Source organism: Pelodiscus sinensis, chromosome 4, assembly GCF_049634645.1.
Source record: "Pelodiscus sinensis isolate JC-2024 chromosome 4, ASM4963464v1, whole genome shotgun sequence".
Classification (NCBI taxonomy): Eukaryota; Metazoa; Chordata; order Testudines; family Trionychidae; genus Pelodiscus; species Pelodiscus sinensis.
Window position 1 is genome coordinate 31,204,998 of NC_134714.1, and position 12,560 is coordinate 31,217,557.

Below are 12,560 nucleotides of genomic sequence, written 5' to 3' on the forward strand. Positions count from 1 at the left end.
AACAGACCAATCATAGACATCAGTTCACATGATTATCAGTTCACATTCACCCAACCCTGTTCTGTCATGGAGGCATTGAACTCTGATGCAGACTTTGGCAGAGCTCTACTACAGTCATTATTTAGGTTGTATCCTACCTTTTAGAATTTAGATCACTCCTGAGTCACTAGCAATGGAATATCTACAGTAAAATTCCAATAGTCCAGCATCCAATAGTCTGGCACTCCTGATAGTCCAGCATCAAAATGTCAAGAGCCTAGTGAGTGAGCTTCAGCAAAAAATGAGTCACAAGGTAACAGCAGCAGCAGCTGCTGAACTGAGCAAAAAGGGTAGAAAAGGCTTTAAAAAACTAAAACATTGCAGTATACTGTATACAGTATGTACAATAAAAAGGGTTAAGAACACTTTATATACAGTATATAATGTATACAGTGTATATATATAACCATTTTATAGTACCTCCTGATAGTCCAGCATATCTGATAATCCGGCATCACCTAAATCCCATAGGTTCCGGATTATCGGAAGTCTACTGTATAAAGAAACAATTGCTTACCCTACTGTAGCTGTGGGTTTTCAATATGTGCCCATATACATAATTAGATTAAAAACACTCCACAGTCTGCCTCAACTTCACCTCCATACTCTGTGCTATTCAGTCTGTGAACATCAAGATTCCATGGGGCAAAGGATCTGAGGTGGCTGGGGCAGCTCCATTCTTCACTCACTCAGAGGCCATAAAATCACAAAGTGTACAGGCCTCCAGCAGACATTGCTGGCCAAAAGCATCCATCTAGAGTGCTCTTGATGCATGTGTTCAAAAAGTGAAATGTATATGGACAACACATCTTGAAGAACCACCACTAATGTAGGGTGAATAACCTTTTATTTCATAAGGTAGCAAAGTCTGAAACTTCTCCCACAACTAAAACAAAACTACTTCTTTACAATTTTTTCTTTTTAAAAATTTCTGTTTTCTGTTCTGTCCAAAAACCAGGAAATGAGGAAAAATGGAAATCTCATGACCATGATCATTAATATCACAGCATTACAGAGTCAGATGATATACTGGAATGCCAAGAAAAGCCAGTTTTATTAAGATTTGCACATTTTTTTCAGAGTTTGTGGTAGCAAGAACATCATCTGAATCTTTTTGCAGTTTGTTAGTTACTAAATTCAATGAAATCACAACAGAGTTTCAATACATACTGAGACCCAGGGCTGGATTAAGCAGGGGGCTAGCCGGGCAGCCGCCCGGGGTGCCAACCTATGGGGGGTGCCTGTTTGAAGTGGTAAGTGGTGCCACGCGCCTGGGGACGGGGCCGCGCATGCGCCGCACACCCGCTGCCCAGAGCGCAAGTATGGCTCGGCCCAGTACTGCTGAGACCTCTGATATGTCTATTGTAGCTCTTCCAAGCTTTCATTTCAAACACTGATACTGGTCAAACTCAGCTGAGGAAAAACCCAATCCCATGAAAGTGAATGGTAAAAATGACTTCTATGGGGTCAGGCACTCAGGGTTTCATGACAAACTCAATGCATACATCTTTCACTCTTTTTAGTTACACCCTTCCTTCTCTTTTTATCTCTCTGCTGAATGATTACCTCATCCCATTAAAATCCCTTCTGAGCCTTTCAACAATAACCTTTCAAAACAAGATGTGGTTAGTTAAAATCAAGAAAGAAATCTTCACCACTGAAAGTCTGGACTTTGATATGATCAGATGCGTTGAGCACAAACGGTGTTCAATAAATAATAATCATAGCTGAGTCTACGTTCCTAAAAAGTCTACAGATCCTTAAAATGAGTTCTAGTCTCCATTTCAAATAAAATATGGGTCTTGTTTATGGTTTCATATAAAACTATATGGCACTGATTGATTTAGAAAGTCAACATCTGCACCTGCTTGTGGTTTTCCAAACATTGTATACAAACAGGTAGAAATTGGCAGTTTCATCTTAGCTTCATTTTTTATTTTGGGGTTTAAGAACCAATATTCAAATAAGTCTCAAAATAAAATGCATCAAAACCAAACACAATGTTTTGATGAATCCCTGTAAACCAAGATGTCGCACACTGATATCTTAGCCAGATCTTAGAGTCCTTACTCAGTTCTCATTCATCTATAAGTTACATTGAAGGTTCTTTATTGAAATGATCAATAGAAGACTGCATTTCCAAGCCTGCAGTCAATCCTTTGAAGTCTGTGGGTGTTCTTCCAGAGTGAAGAGTATAAAATTTGGCCTTCTATGATTGTACCAAAAGATATTTTTACAAAACAAGTGTGATATTAATTGTGAAATCTGCATTCAGATGGTCTTTTTCCTTTCATTGCTACATCAATCTTGATTTGATTTTATTTGTAGGAATTTATTTAGGAGTTACCGATTCTGGATTTATATCTCGAGATACAGTGTGGTTCAATACGACAAAAAGCCTGTGTAGTGTCCTAGACTATGGTAATTCCTTTTTGTCAATAATTTAACAAACAGTTTTCTTGGGTGGGACATTATTACACAGTCATGTGACAGATTCCAGAGTGCATTTGGGCTGAGGTTGACAGAACTCTGCTGGTGGGATACCCTGACCTAATTCTAGACACATTTGCTCCCCTTGAGATCAGTAGAGATCATCTTGAATTACATGAAAATTTAGTTCATGTGTATATAATTGTCAATAATAAAGCTAAAAATTTATAGATAATATTCTTTAATATTAAAATGTACAGATCCATAGGCATGCATAGAGAAGGAAGGGCTGCTTAGATCAGTGGCAAGAAATGGAACCTAATTTGAAACAGTCTTGGTACCTTGCTTGACAACATTCTCCATCCAGATAAGAGAACAAGTAAATATCACAGATAGTGCATTGAACTTTGTCCGAGAGATGGAGCACCCGTCATATTTATCAAGCCCCTGCACAAGGTGGGGGGTGGGGGAATATGAGCTCTGGGAATGGGCAGGGCCTCAGGTGAAAGTGTCAGGGCTGAGGGCAGCCAGCCTTCAGAGCTTCCCAGGGTGCACCATGTGATGCCCTGGCAGCAATTTAAAGGGCCCAGGGCTCCACCCACCACTGTTTCTCTGGCAGCAATGGCTGGGAGCCTTTTTGACTTGCCAAACTCTGGGACAGCTTCCCATTTTGCTCCCTCCCCATCAGGAGGCCTCTGAGAGAAAAGGACATTAGAGTTGCCATAGTGGTCCCAACTGGCTAAATGGAGTAGGACATATCTCTATCCTTTGTTAGATGGTGAGTGCTGAGCTGAACTAGGAAGCTGCTAAAGAACCCATGCTATAACTTGGAAGGCAAAAGAAATAATCAGGTCTTATGCAAAAGAGAAAGATGAGTACTTTGAAGCTATTTTGAAACAGCAAAAACACAGCCCTAATTCCACTGTCCCAACCCCATTGGCCTTATTTTCAGGGTTGGGCTGGCCTGCTAAATGGCATTAGTATTACACATGACTGTAAAAATGTCCCATTATTAATTTATATGCTGAATTCAGAAAGAAGTCAAGCATAATGATACACACAAATGTTCTGATTGGCTAAGTCAGTGGTTTCCAACCTTTTTGAGCATATGGACCCCTTTTCAATCTATTAAAATTTCATGGACCTCCCCCCCCCCCACCTCCCGGAATGATCTGTTTTTGCTAGCCAACTAAACCCTTCCCACCACTCTAATAGCTTTTGAATGGTTACAATGGGGTGACATTAAAAAAGAAAAAAATAAGTGACTAACTCAACTTCAGCGTGGGCTAAGAGACATGCAGACTGCAGGGCATGGAGTTTCTCAGGTCTCATTGGCTGCTGCTTTCTTGCACTGCTTCCTCAGCTCCTGGCCCCTGCATTCCCTGCCCAACCATGGAGCAAGGGGGCTCTCATGGCCAATGGGAGCTCTGGAGCTGCCAACTCCTCAAGGGCAGAACCTCGGGAGTGCGGAGGGGAGGGGGCCAGCAGCCGTGCGCACTGGGTCGTGGCTTGCTTTTGATCCTGTTTCCTGACACTAAAGCTAGGTCTACACTACACCCCTTTGTGCATAGAATATAGTAATGATAGATGTATGAATGAATATAATAAATGAAGCAGTGATGCTGTTTTTTCCCTTTTTCCATAAGATTGTGCTGGCCTGTCACTTGTGAATATAATCTTAACAAATCATCGGTTAATAATCCTCACCACGCTGGGCCTTTTTATTAGTCAAGATCTGCGCTATCCAACAGGAAGAATTTTAAAAGTATGTTAGTTTGCTTAAAAATTAAGTAACTTCTAAAGCCATATTTGCAAATTAAATAACTTCACAATTGTTCAGACTTTTAAGAGAAGTCATGGAAATATAGTAAAGGAGATTTTAACTTGTGTTACTAGGGGGGTTACTTTGAGATTAGAAATAAAGAAAGATATAGGACAGGAAATTCAACTGTCCCAAACTATTACTCTTCAAATTAAATGTTATCTTATCATAAAAAAGTTGTGAGAAATGTAGCATGCTTAATCCTGCTCCTTCTAACTATTATATCAATAAAATGTAATACTAGAAGAGATCTTTTGGGTAATCTAATTTAAACTATTCCTACAAGAAGTTCCCTTTCTCTACTAGTCTGAAGCCAGTGGTCCCTACTCTCTAACTGGAGTGGGCCAACTCCCTATTCTTTGTTAGTGAGTGCTGAGCTGAACTAGGAAACTGCTAAAGTGTCCATTCTATAACCTGGAAGGCAAAAGGAATAATAAGTTCTTATGTAAAGAAAGATATATGGGTATTTTGAATAGGGATGTTGGATATCAGGTAATAGAATAGTTGAGTAACTGCATGAATTATTATCCATTACTTGACTCTTCTGTAGTCCCCTGGGGTGGGACCGGAAGTCTTTGTGCTCCATGGCCCCTCTCCCGGGGAGCCCCCTGCCACCCTGTGCTGCTGCCCCTGTATCAGAAGCAGCGGCAGGGGGTGCCAGGCTGGAGCTGGTTCGCAAGTGGAGCCAGTTTAAAAACTGGCTCCTTGCACAAACTGGCTCCCTGCAGCCCTGCACTACTGCCCCGTGGACCTCCTGCAGACAGGAGCTGCTGCTGGGGACCAGCCTCTGTCCATGGTGGACTCAGGCTTGCTGCGGATAGAGGCAGCTTCCTCTAATCACAGGGAGCTCAGACCCACCCACCCACCCCCAATGGGCAGGGGCTGCTACTGGAGCAGCCTCTGGACAGAGGCCACTCCATGGGAGGTGAAACAGCCTCTGTCCTTGGGGACCTTGGGCCTGCCATGGACAGAGGCTGTTACATGGCAGCCTCCCTTGATAGAGGCAGCAGTATGGAGTGGGAGGTAAGCAGGCACTGTAGAGCTGGTGCTGGGGAGAACCAGCTGTTAAGCCAGCTCCCCCCAACAGCGGGTCCTGCTTCCCCCCTTGCTGCCTCTTTGGAATGCGCGTCGTCAACAAGATTAACCGACAAACCTAGGCTTATTGGTTAATCGTATAGTAGACTACACGTCGACGTCCCTAATTTTGAAGCTGAAGCAGCAAAAGCGTAGTCCTAATTCCATGCTCTTTATCCAGTTGGCCTTATTTTCACACTTGCCAATTTGTATGTTCTGATATCCACATATGAAAGGGTGGACCAGAGTTGCTTTTCCATAATAGCAAAAGGATTGGATTCTTGTTAGCAAATAATTGGCTGTGCCACAAGTACTTGTGGCAAGGCCAATTCATTTGATCAGCTGTAGTGGTACATGGAAGGTTGGTTCATCACTTAGAACTCAATTCTACAAGATGCTGAGCCCTTTGGCCTTTATCCAGCAAAGCAAAGCATCTAAGTGCATGCTAGTTAACAAGCTGCTGTCTCTTTCCCACAGATATAGTCTAGTCAATCTTTGAAATGTGTTCTTTTGACATGCATCCCCAGATAAAACACTTCTCCCCATTGTTCATTTTCCAGCATGCTTCTTTCCCATTGACTTCACAGGTCTCTGACCTGGAATGAGCATGTAGCTTCCTCTGTGTTTGCATCACCATGCTTAATTTCTACCTGAGACAGGGATAGGTGACTAGGCATGCTTCATCTGGCAAAAAACTCATTTGTCAACTCTGCTTGTTACAGACTTTAAATATATTTTCAGTATGTATCCAGAACTTCTTATACAGTATCAATATATGTATTTCAAAATGATATTATTGATGAGTGTTTCACTGACTTTGATTTAATACTTTAAGTGACATGACTAATGGGTAAATACCATGAAAGCAGTGTTTTGGGTATAGGAAGTGCATCAGGCTTGATAGGAGTTATTGTTAGGCTTTGTCTACCCTGCAGGGTTTTTGCACAAGAAGCTTTTTGTGGAAGAGATCTTCCACAAAATCATCTTGCGCAAAAGAGCGTCCACACCTCAAAAGCGCATCGCAAAAGCGATGTGCTTTTGCGCAATAGAGCGTTCACACTGAATGGACGCTCTACTTAGAGGAGTAACATTAGTTCAAACCAAGGGGTTTGGTTCTATCTAACGCATCCCGGCATGCACTTTCACTTTCAAATCAGCTGGCATTTGGAGTAATGCACCGGTGAGATCATGCTAATGAAGCGCAGGATATTTAAATTCCCGCTTCATTGACTATTTCGAATGCCTGCATTTGCATCCCTAGTTTGAACTAGGGTACAAGTGTAGACATACCTTTACAGAATAGAGAACTCTGTCAGTTGGCATGGAGGTTTCTGAGGGTCACACACTCACTAAATGGTAATTTTGTCTGAGCAAGGATTGATGAAGATGTAAGGATTTGGCCTGATATGGTTACTAACTTATCTTGTTTTAAAGCTCAAAGTATGTATCACTAGCCAAATTTTGCCCTTATTTACATATAATCAAATGAATAGTGATTTGTATGGGTATAGCGGCAAACTGAATTTGGCTGTATGTGCTTCTATAAATTTACAAAATGAAGTTGAGACTAAAATTAGACTCACTGTAATTGAAATATGTATATAATTAAAACCTTCTAATTATAAGTTGTCAAAACAAATCCCACAAACTTTTAAATAATTTTTACTGAACATGCTTCTACAACTTGTTACTGCAGACTGGAGAGCCAGTGATTTTTCAGTCAGTTTATATTGGTGATAGGCCTGAATCAAAGCCTTGGAATCAAATGTCTCAACAACTTGAAGTTCCAAAGCAAATTAGGATCTAAACCCTGGAGCTCAAAGCATCTGTCATTTCTGTTAATCATGTCACATTTAATGATGGAGTGATAAGAAAACATTTCTTAGTTGTTAATGCCTGGATGGAGAAATTGAATATGCTTAAAATTATTGTTCATGGTTTGCCAAGAAATGCCCTCCCTTATTGGTAATTTTAATGTGTATATTACACACACACAAAAACTATGCTAAATTAACATTATTAAGGTTGCAAAGTCAAGCTTTCAACATTTAGTAAATTTCAAAATTAAGGCTGTGTATACAACCTTAATTTCATCCCCTGGTGCATGTAATTACATGATTGCATACTAGATTTACTAATGTTTGCTTTTTTTCCCCCCCAGTTCAACAAACCTAGCTTCTGTGGCTTTGAAAGGGTGAGAGACTTTGGAAAAGCAGTCGTCTTAACTTTCTGTTTCTTTTTCATGTTCACAAAGTAAGATCACTTCACACCAGTGAAATTAGTATTTTTAAAAACCCACAGAAGTACTTTAAGTTTCTGGGTTAAAACACCACAATTGCCTAACCGTTCACAAAAACATTTTAAGTTAAATCAGGCTATAAAAAATAATATTGCACCTGATTGAAACTTCAAAGGCAATTATACGCAAGCACAATTTACTTTCTCACAGTTTATTGTGGACACTGAACAGCATTATCAAGGGATCTTTTAATGACTACCATTTATCATGGCTTGGTTTTCATATATCAGAAAAATTACACCTTCAACAGCTTTGTGTTCAGGTCTTACTGAGTCCTGACTTGGAGATTCATGAGGTGGCTCTATTTCCAACTCATCTTTCTCCATCAAGTTGTATTTACACCTATCTATGCTATTGATCAAGCCCAACCCCCCTGTAACCTATAGTGTCTTTGAAGGATTCTTTAATGTAAATGAACCTATTATTCATGTACAGAAAAGTTATCACCAGGGGATTTAATTATTTTAATTATGCATTTTCCTCTTTCTCACAGGATGATTATTTCAGAGCAAATGTATGGTATAATGTTCAGTGTCTAGCTAACAAAGAGAGCTATGAAGGTGAGAATTTCAGATATGAAAATGTGTAAATCTATGAAACCGGACAGGAGAAAAGGAAAAAATATAGTAAATCATAGTTATTAATTGAATTGTGTTCAGGTTAATCTCTTAACCTGGGATTTTCATGGAGACCTAAGGGAGTTAGGCAGCCATATCCCATGGAATTTGGGCACCAGACTATCTTTTGGAAATCCTAACCTTTAACTATAAAGTGTCTTCAGTTGCAGGGCTAATCCTTCTGCCACCTTGACAAAGGGCACCACAATGCTGTCAACAGCTGTGCATGCACATTTTTGTGTTAATTTTTTTCCATTGAGGGATTTGAACAATTTTTTTTCCTTTTGGGGTTGCTGGTCTCCCTAGGATATAAAAGACCTCTCTCTTGTCAAGAGGCTCATTCTGTTACTGCATTCATTGCTTGGGAGAGTGTCTCATGCCCAGCAAGTGTAAAATCCATTTTTATTTTTAGAGAAAATCCCATAAAAACAGGGAAATGAAATAAAGTTAACTTATGATGGACTGAGTTGTAAAACTGGTTTTGGATCAAAGTACAGAAAAAGCCCTTTACGGGGATCCTCTGTCTGTAAGTGCTCGGTTGTCCTTGAGATCGTGGTGATTGAAAGCTTCCAAGAGAGAAACAGCTACAAAATGGAGCAGGGTATAGGCAGTCTGGCCTAGCAGTCATAGTTGGGCTACAATCCACAAGTGTCAGGGATAATAGGGACCATGAATCAGAGGAATTGCTAGAGTCAGGTTCATTAGGGAACAGTTAAAGATCAAAGTAAGGTCAGGTTCTTCTTCAAGGAGTGTCCCTGTGGGTGCTCCACCTTAGGTGCTTCAGCGCTGCTGAGCTCGAGGTCAGAGATTTGTGACAGCAGTACCCTTGGCCAGCCACGTGCCTGGTAACCCATGTGTGTGTTCTGAGATGGCTGCTGCACAAGCGCAGCCAGCCCCCCTAGTCCTTCTCTACCTCTGTCAGCTGTGGTCGCTGATCAGCAGTCTCCCTTCAACCTCATCCTTTACCTATCACCTACATAGAATTTATCTCAGAAATCCTTCCTAATTGATTTATCCTCTTTACTCTCTTAAAAAAAAAAAGATGCATCGCCAGACAAGCTCGAGAAGCCACCATCTAAGCCTGCACATTGCCGGTTCTCTAGGCTATGCTGGGCTCACCTGGGCTGTGTCCAGACTCCATGCCTCCGTCGACGGAGGCATGTAGATTAGCCAGCTCGGAAGAGGGAAATGAAGCCGCGATTAAAATAATCGCGGCTTCATTTAAATTTAAATGGCTGCCCCGATCTGCCGATCAGCTGTTTGTCGGCAGATCGGGAGAGTCTGGACGCGATGCCCCGACAAAGAAGCCTTTCTTCATCGACACAGGTAAACCTGGTTTCACGAGGCTTACCTGTGTCGATGAAGAAAGGCTTCTTTGTCGGGGCATCGCGTCCAGACTCTCCCGATCTGCCGACAAACAGCTGATCGGCAGATCGGGGCAGCCATTTAAATTTAAATGAAGCCGTGATTATTTTAATCGCGGCTTCATTTCCCTCTTCCGAGCTGGCTAATCTACATGCCTCCGTCGACGGAGGCATGGAGTCTGGACACAGCCCTGGATTTAAAGGTGTATGAGCTGCAGGCTATACTTTTCAATTTCTGATGGGCACGTTGCCCAAAGCTTACAGCCAAATCTAGGAGATCGAGGGAGCTACAGCTCAAAATGCTGCAAATAGAGAAAAAAGCTCAGTCAGAATCTGACTTAGAGCAATCCACTCCTTCCAGACAAATATCACCTGGGACAGAGTCGGAAGTAATGGTGCATACAGAGTCAAGCCCTAGGGACTGTGAAAACAACAAAAATAAGAAACGGCCCTATTCTTCCTCTGGGACTGACTCCTCATTGAGGAAGCGTGCTCCCCACAAAAATGCCACAACAGCAACCCCACAAATGGGGTCTGACAAGAAGCAGGCAACTGGGACCAACAAGGAAAAAAGTTAGTCTATAAGTTGCCACAGGACTCCTCGTCACTTTTTAAGGAAAAAAGATGGAACCCAAAGCACTCACAGCATTCCTCACAGAAGCTGCAAGAGGCAAAACGCAAAGCCTCAGAAGCGGCACTGGGCCCTTTGCTACCTGTACCCTATTATATTTTGTTTAAAAAGATTCCACAACTATTTGTTTCATCTACAGAGAGATCACTGGGACTACCCATATCAAAGCAGAGATTATCAAAATGGATATCTGGTTGCATAAAACTGGCATATACCCTAGAACAGAGAGAGGCACCACACGTGATCTCACTCGACAGGAGCCATGGCAGCCACAACAGCATTCCGACGGGTGCCTACAGAACACAGATGCAGGGCCACCACATGGGCATCAATGCATATTTTTATGCAACATTATGCAATCAAAACATTTGTTGAGGCTGATACAAGATTTGAATAAACAATATTGTCCATCACAGATCCTCAGCAGCCGAAGCTCCTGCCTCCTAATAAGAATACTGTTTCATAGTCACCTAAGGTGGAGCACCCATGGGGACACTTCTCGAAAAAGAAGGGAAGGTTACTCACCTTGTGCAGTAACTGGAGTTCCTAGAGATGGTTGTCCCCATGGGTGCTCCACTACCAACCCTCCTCCCCTCTGCTTTGGGTACAACACACCCAGGTCTGAGAAGGAACTGAGGAAGAAGGGGGGAAGCTGCACATGCGCAGCTGCCTCCTCAGAACACACACACACACACACACACACACACACACGGCTTCCCATGCACATGGCCGGCCAGGAGTACTGCTGTCACAAATCTCCAACCTTGAGCTCAGTGGCGCTGAAGCACCTACGGTGGAACACACACAGGGACAACCATCTCAAAGAAGAACTCCAGTTACTGCTCAAGATTAGTAACCTTCCCATCAGAGACAGAACCAGGCAGGAAATAGGAGGCAGGAAAAGAGGTCAGAGTCAGGCCAGAGTCAGAGACTGGAGGTCAGAGGTAATACCAGGCTGCAGTCAGGGTCAAAATCAGGCTGGAATTCCTGAGGTGTGCATAACTCTGAAGTTCTACTGTACATGTATCTTTTCTTAGACCCACCTCCCCTCCTATACTCTTCATCAAGGAGAAATGAAAGAAACAATTGTCCAAAAATTGCTCCTCATGTATCTGCCTTTTAGCAGTGCTTTGTGACCTTTCAACCATTTCCAGTTCTCACCAGGTATAATGAAAATTTAGCTAGGAAATTATCTAGTGTTGCAACAGAGAAGTTTTCACTTTTTCAATTTATATCTTTTTCTGGTTATCCTTTGACTGAAAAATATTTTAGGCATGAAAAGTTATTTCTTTATTTTACTACTCTAATCTTCAGATTTTGAAGAATTCTCCTGAGATGGTCTGCCACTTAAAGGCTTCCTATCTCTCCATGGGTGCTAACCTCAGATCCGAGCAGCCTTACTAGGAGCTTCCTCAACCAAAGATGTTATTTGATCCAAATCCAGAAGGGGAATTTCAAATGGTGGAAGAGAATACAGTGTTACTTATCTAGACTTTGGCGGGATGGAAAATTAGGTGGACATTGAACCTTGCAGATAACCCAAGGAAAGGGTTTCTATAGGATTGGATGTGATGTGACACATATCACAGAGATAATTCCTTTTCCACCTTTCCAACCTGCCTAAATCCAAATCAGCTGATATAGGTCCTCTCTCTGTGTGATGACCTGTGTGTGTGTGTGTGTGTGTGTGTGTGTGTGTGTGTGTGTGTGTGTGTGTGTGTGTGTGTAAGTAAAATGTATAGCTATAGATAGGCAGATATGTTTTATAAACTGATAAGATTTTATTTTAAAGTGTTGACTATGTTAGGTATTTGGGTGTTTTGAAAAAATGACCCCAATTCTGAGAAATTTGTCCCATCAAAATAAAACAATATTGGTCTTTTTGCAAAACTATATTACAGCTATTTCTGATTTCCTATGCTTTAGAAACACAGATGTTCACTTGCAGATAATTCCTTTTCTTTTTTTTTTCCTCTAGAGGATTACATTAGCATTTCATTCAACAAAGATAAGACATTAAGTCAGGTAAGGTAATGCAGTAAACCAGGTAAGATTTGCATTGGTTGATTGATTGTAACTGCAGTACTAATGCAATATTATTCCCACTGATATATTCTCCATTTTACTTCTTATTTGTTTGCCATTTTTTGTCTGAACAAGTAGTCTTGATGCCATAGCTCATTAGTAAAAAGTTGGCACACTACATGTTCCCCAGTTAATTTCCTAGCTTTAAATCTGTTTACCAAATTAATATCTAATTAACATTTAGCTCATACTATGACCC

At 41.5% G+C, this 12,560-nt stretch overlaps 1 protein-coding gene across 3 annotated transcripts in view; it reads left to right on the forward strand.

Annotated features, from left to right (window-relative positions):
• The window catches only part of CATSPERB (catsper channel auxiliary subunit beta), a 131,062-nt gene that overhangs the window by 37,441 nt on the left and 81,061 nt on the right, over positions 1–12,560 (forward strand). For all 3 annotated transcript variants that reach the window (XM_075926708.1, XM_075926707.1, XM_075926706.1), the window contains exons 8-12: positions 2,368–2,460; positions 4,116–4,234; positions 7,527–7,559; positions 8,158–8,224; positions 12,255–12,301. In XM_075926708.1, coding sequence (XP_075782823.1) covers positions 2,368–2,460; positions 4,116–4,234; positions 7,527–7,559; positions 8,158–8,224; positions 12,255–12,301 — 359 coding nt within the window. The remainder of the gene's footprint in view (positions 1–2,367; positions 2,461–4,115; positions 4,235–7,526; positions 7,560–8,157; positions 8,225–12,254; positions 12,302–12,560) is intronic.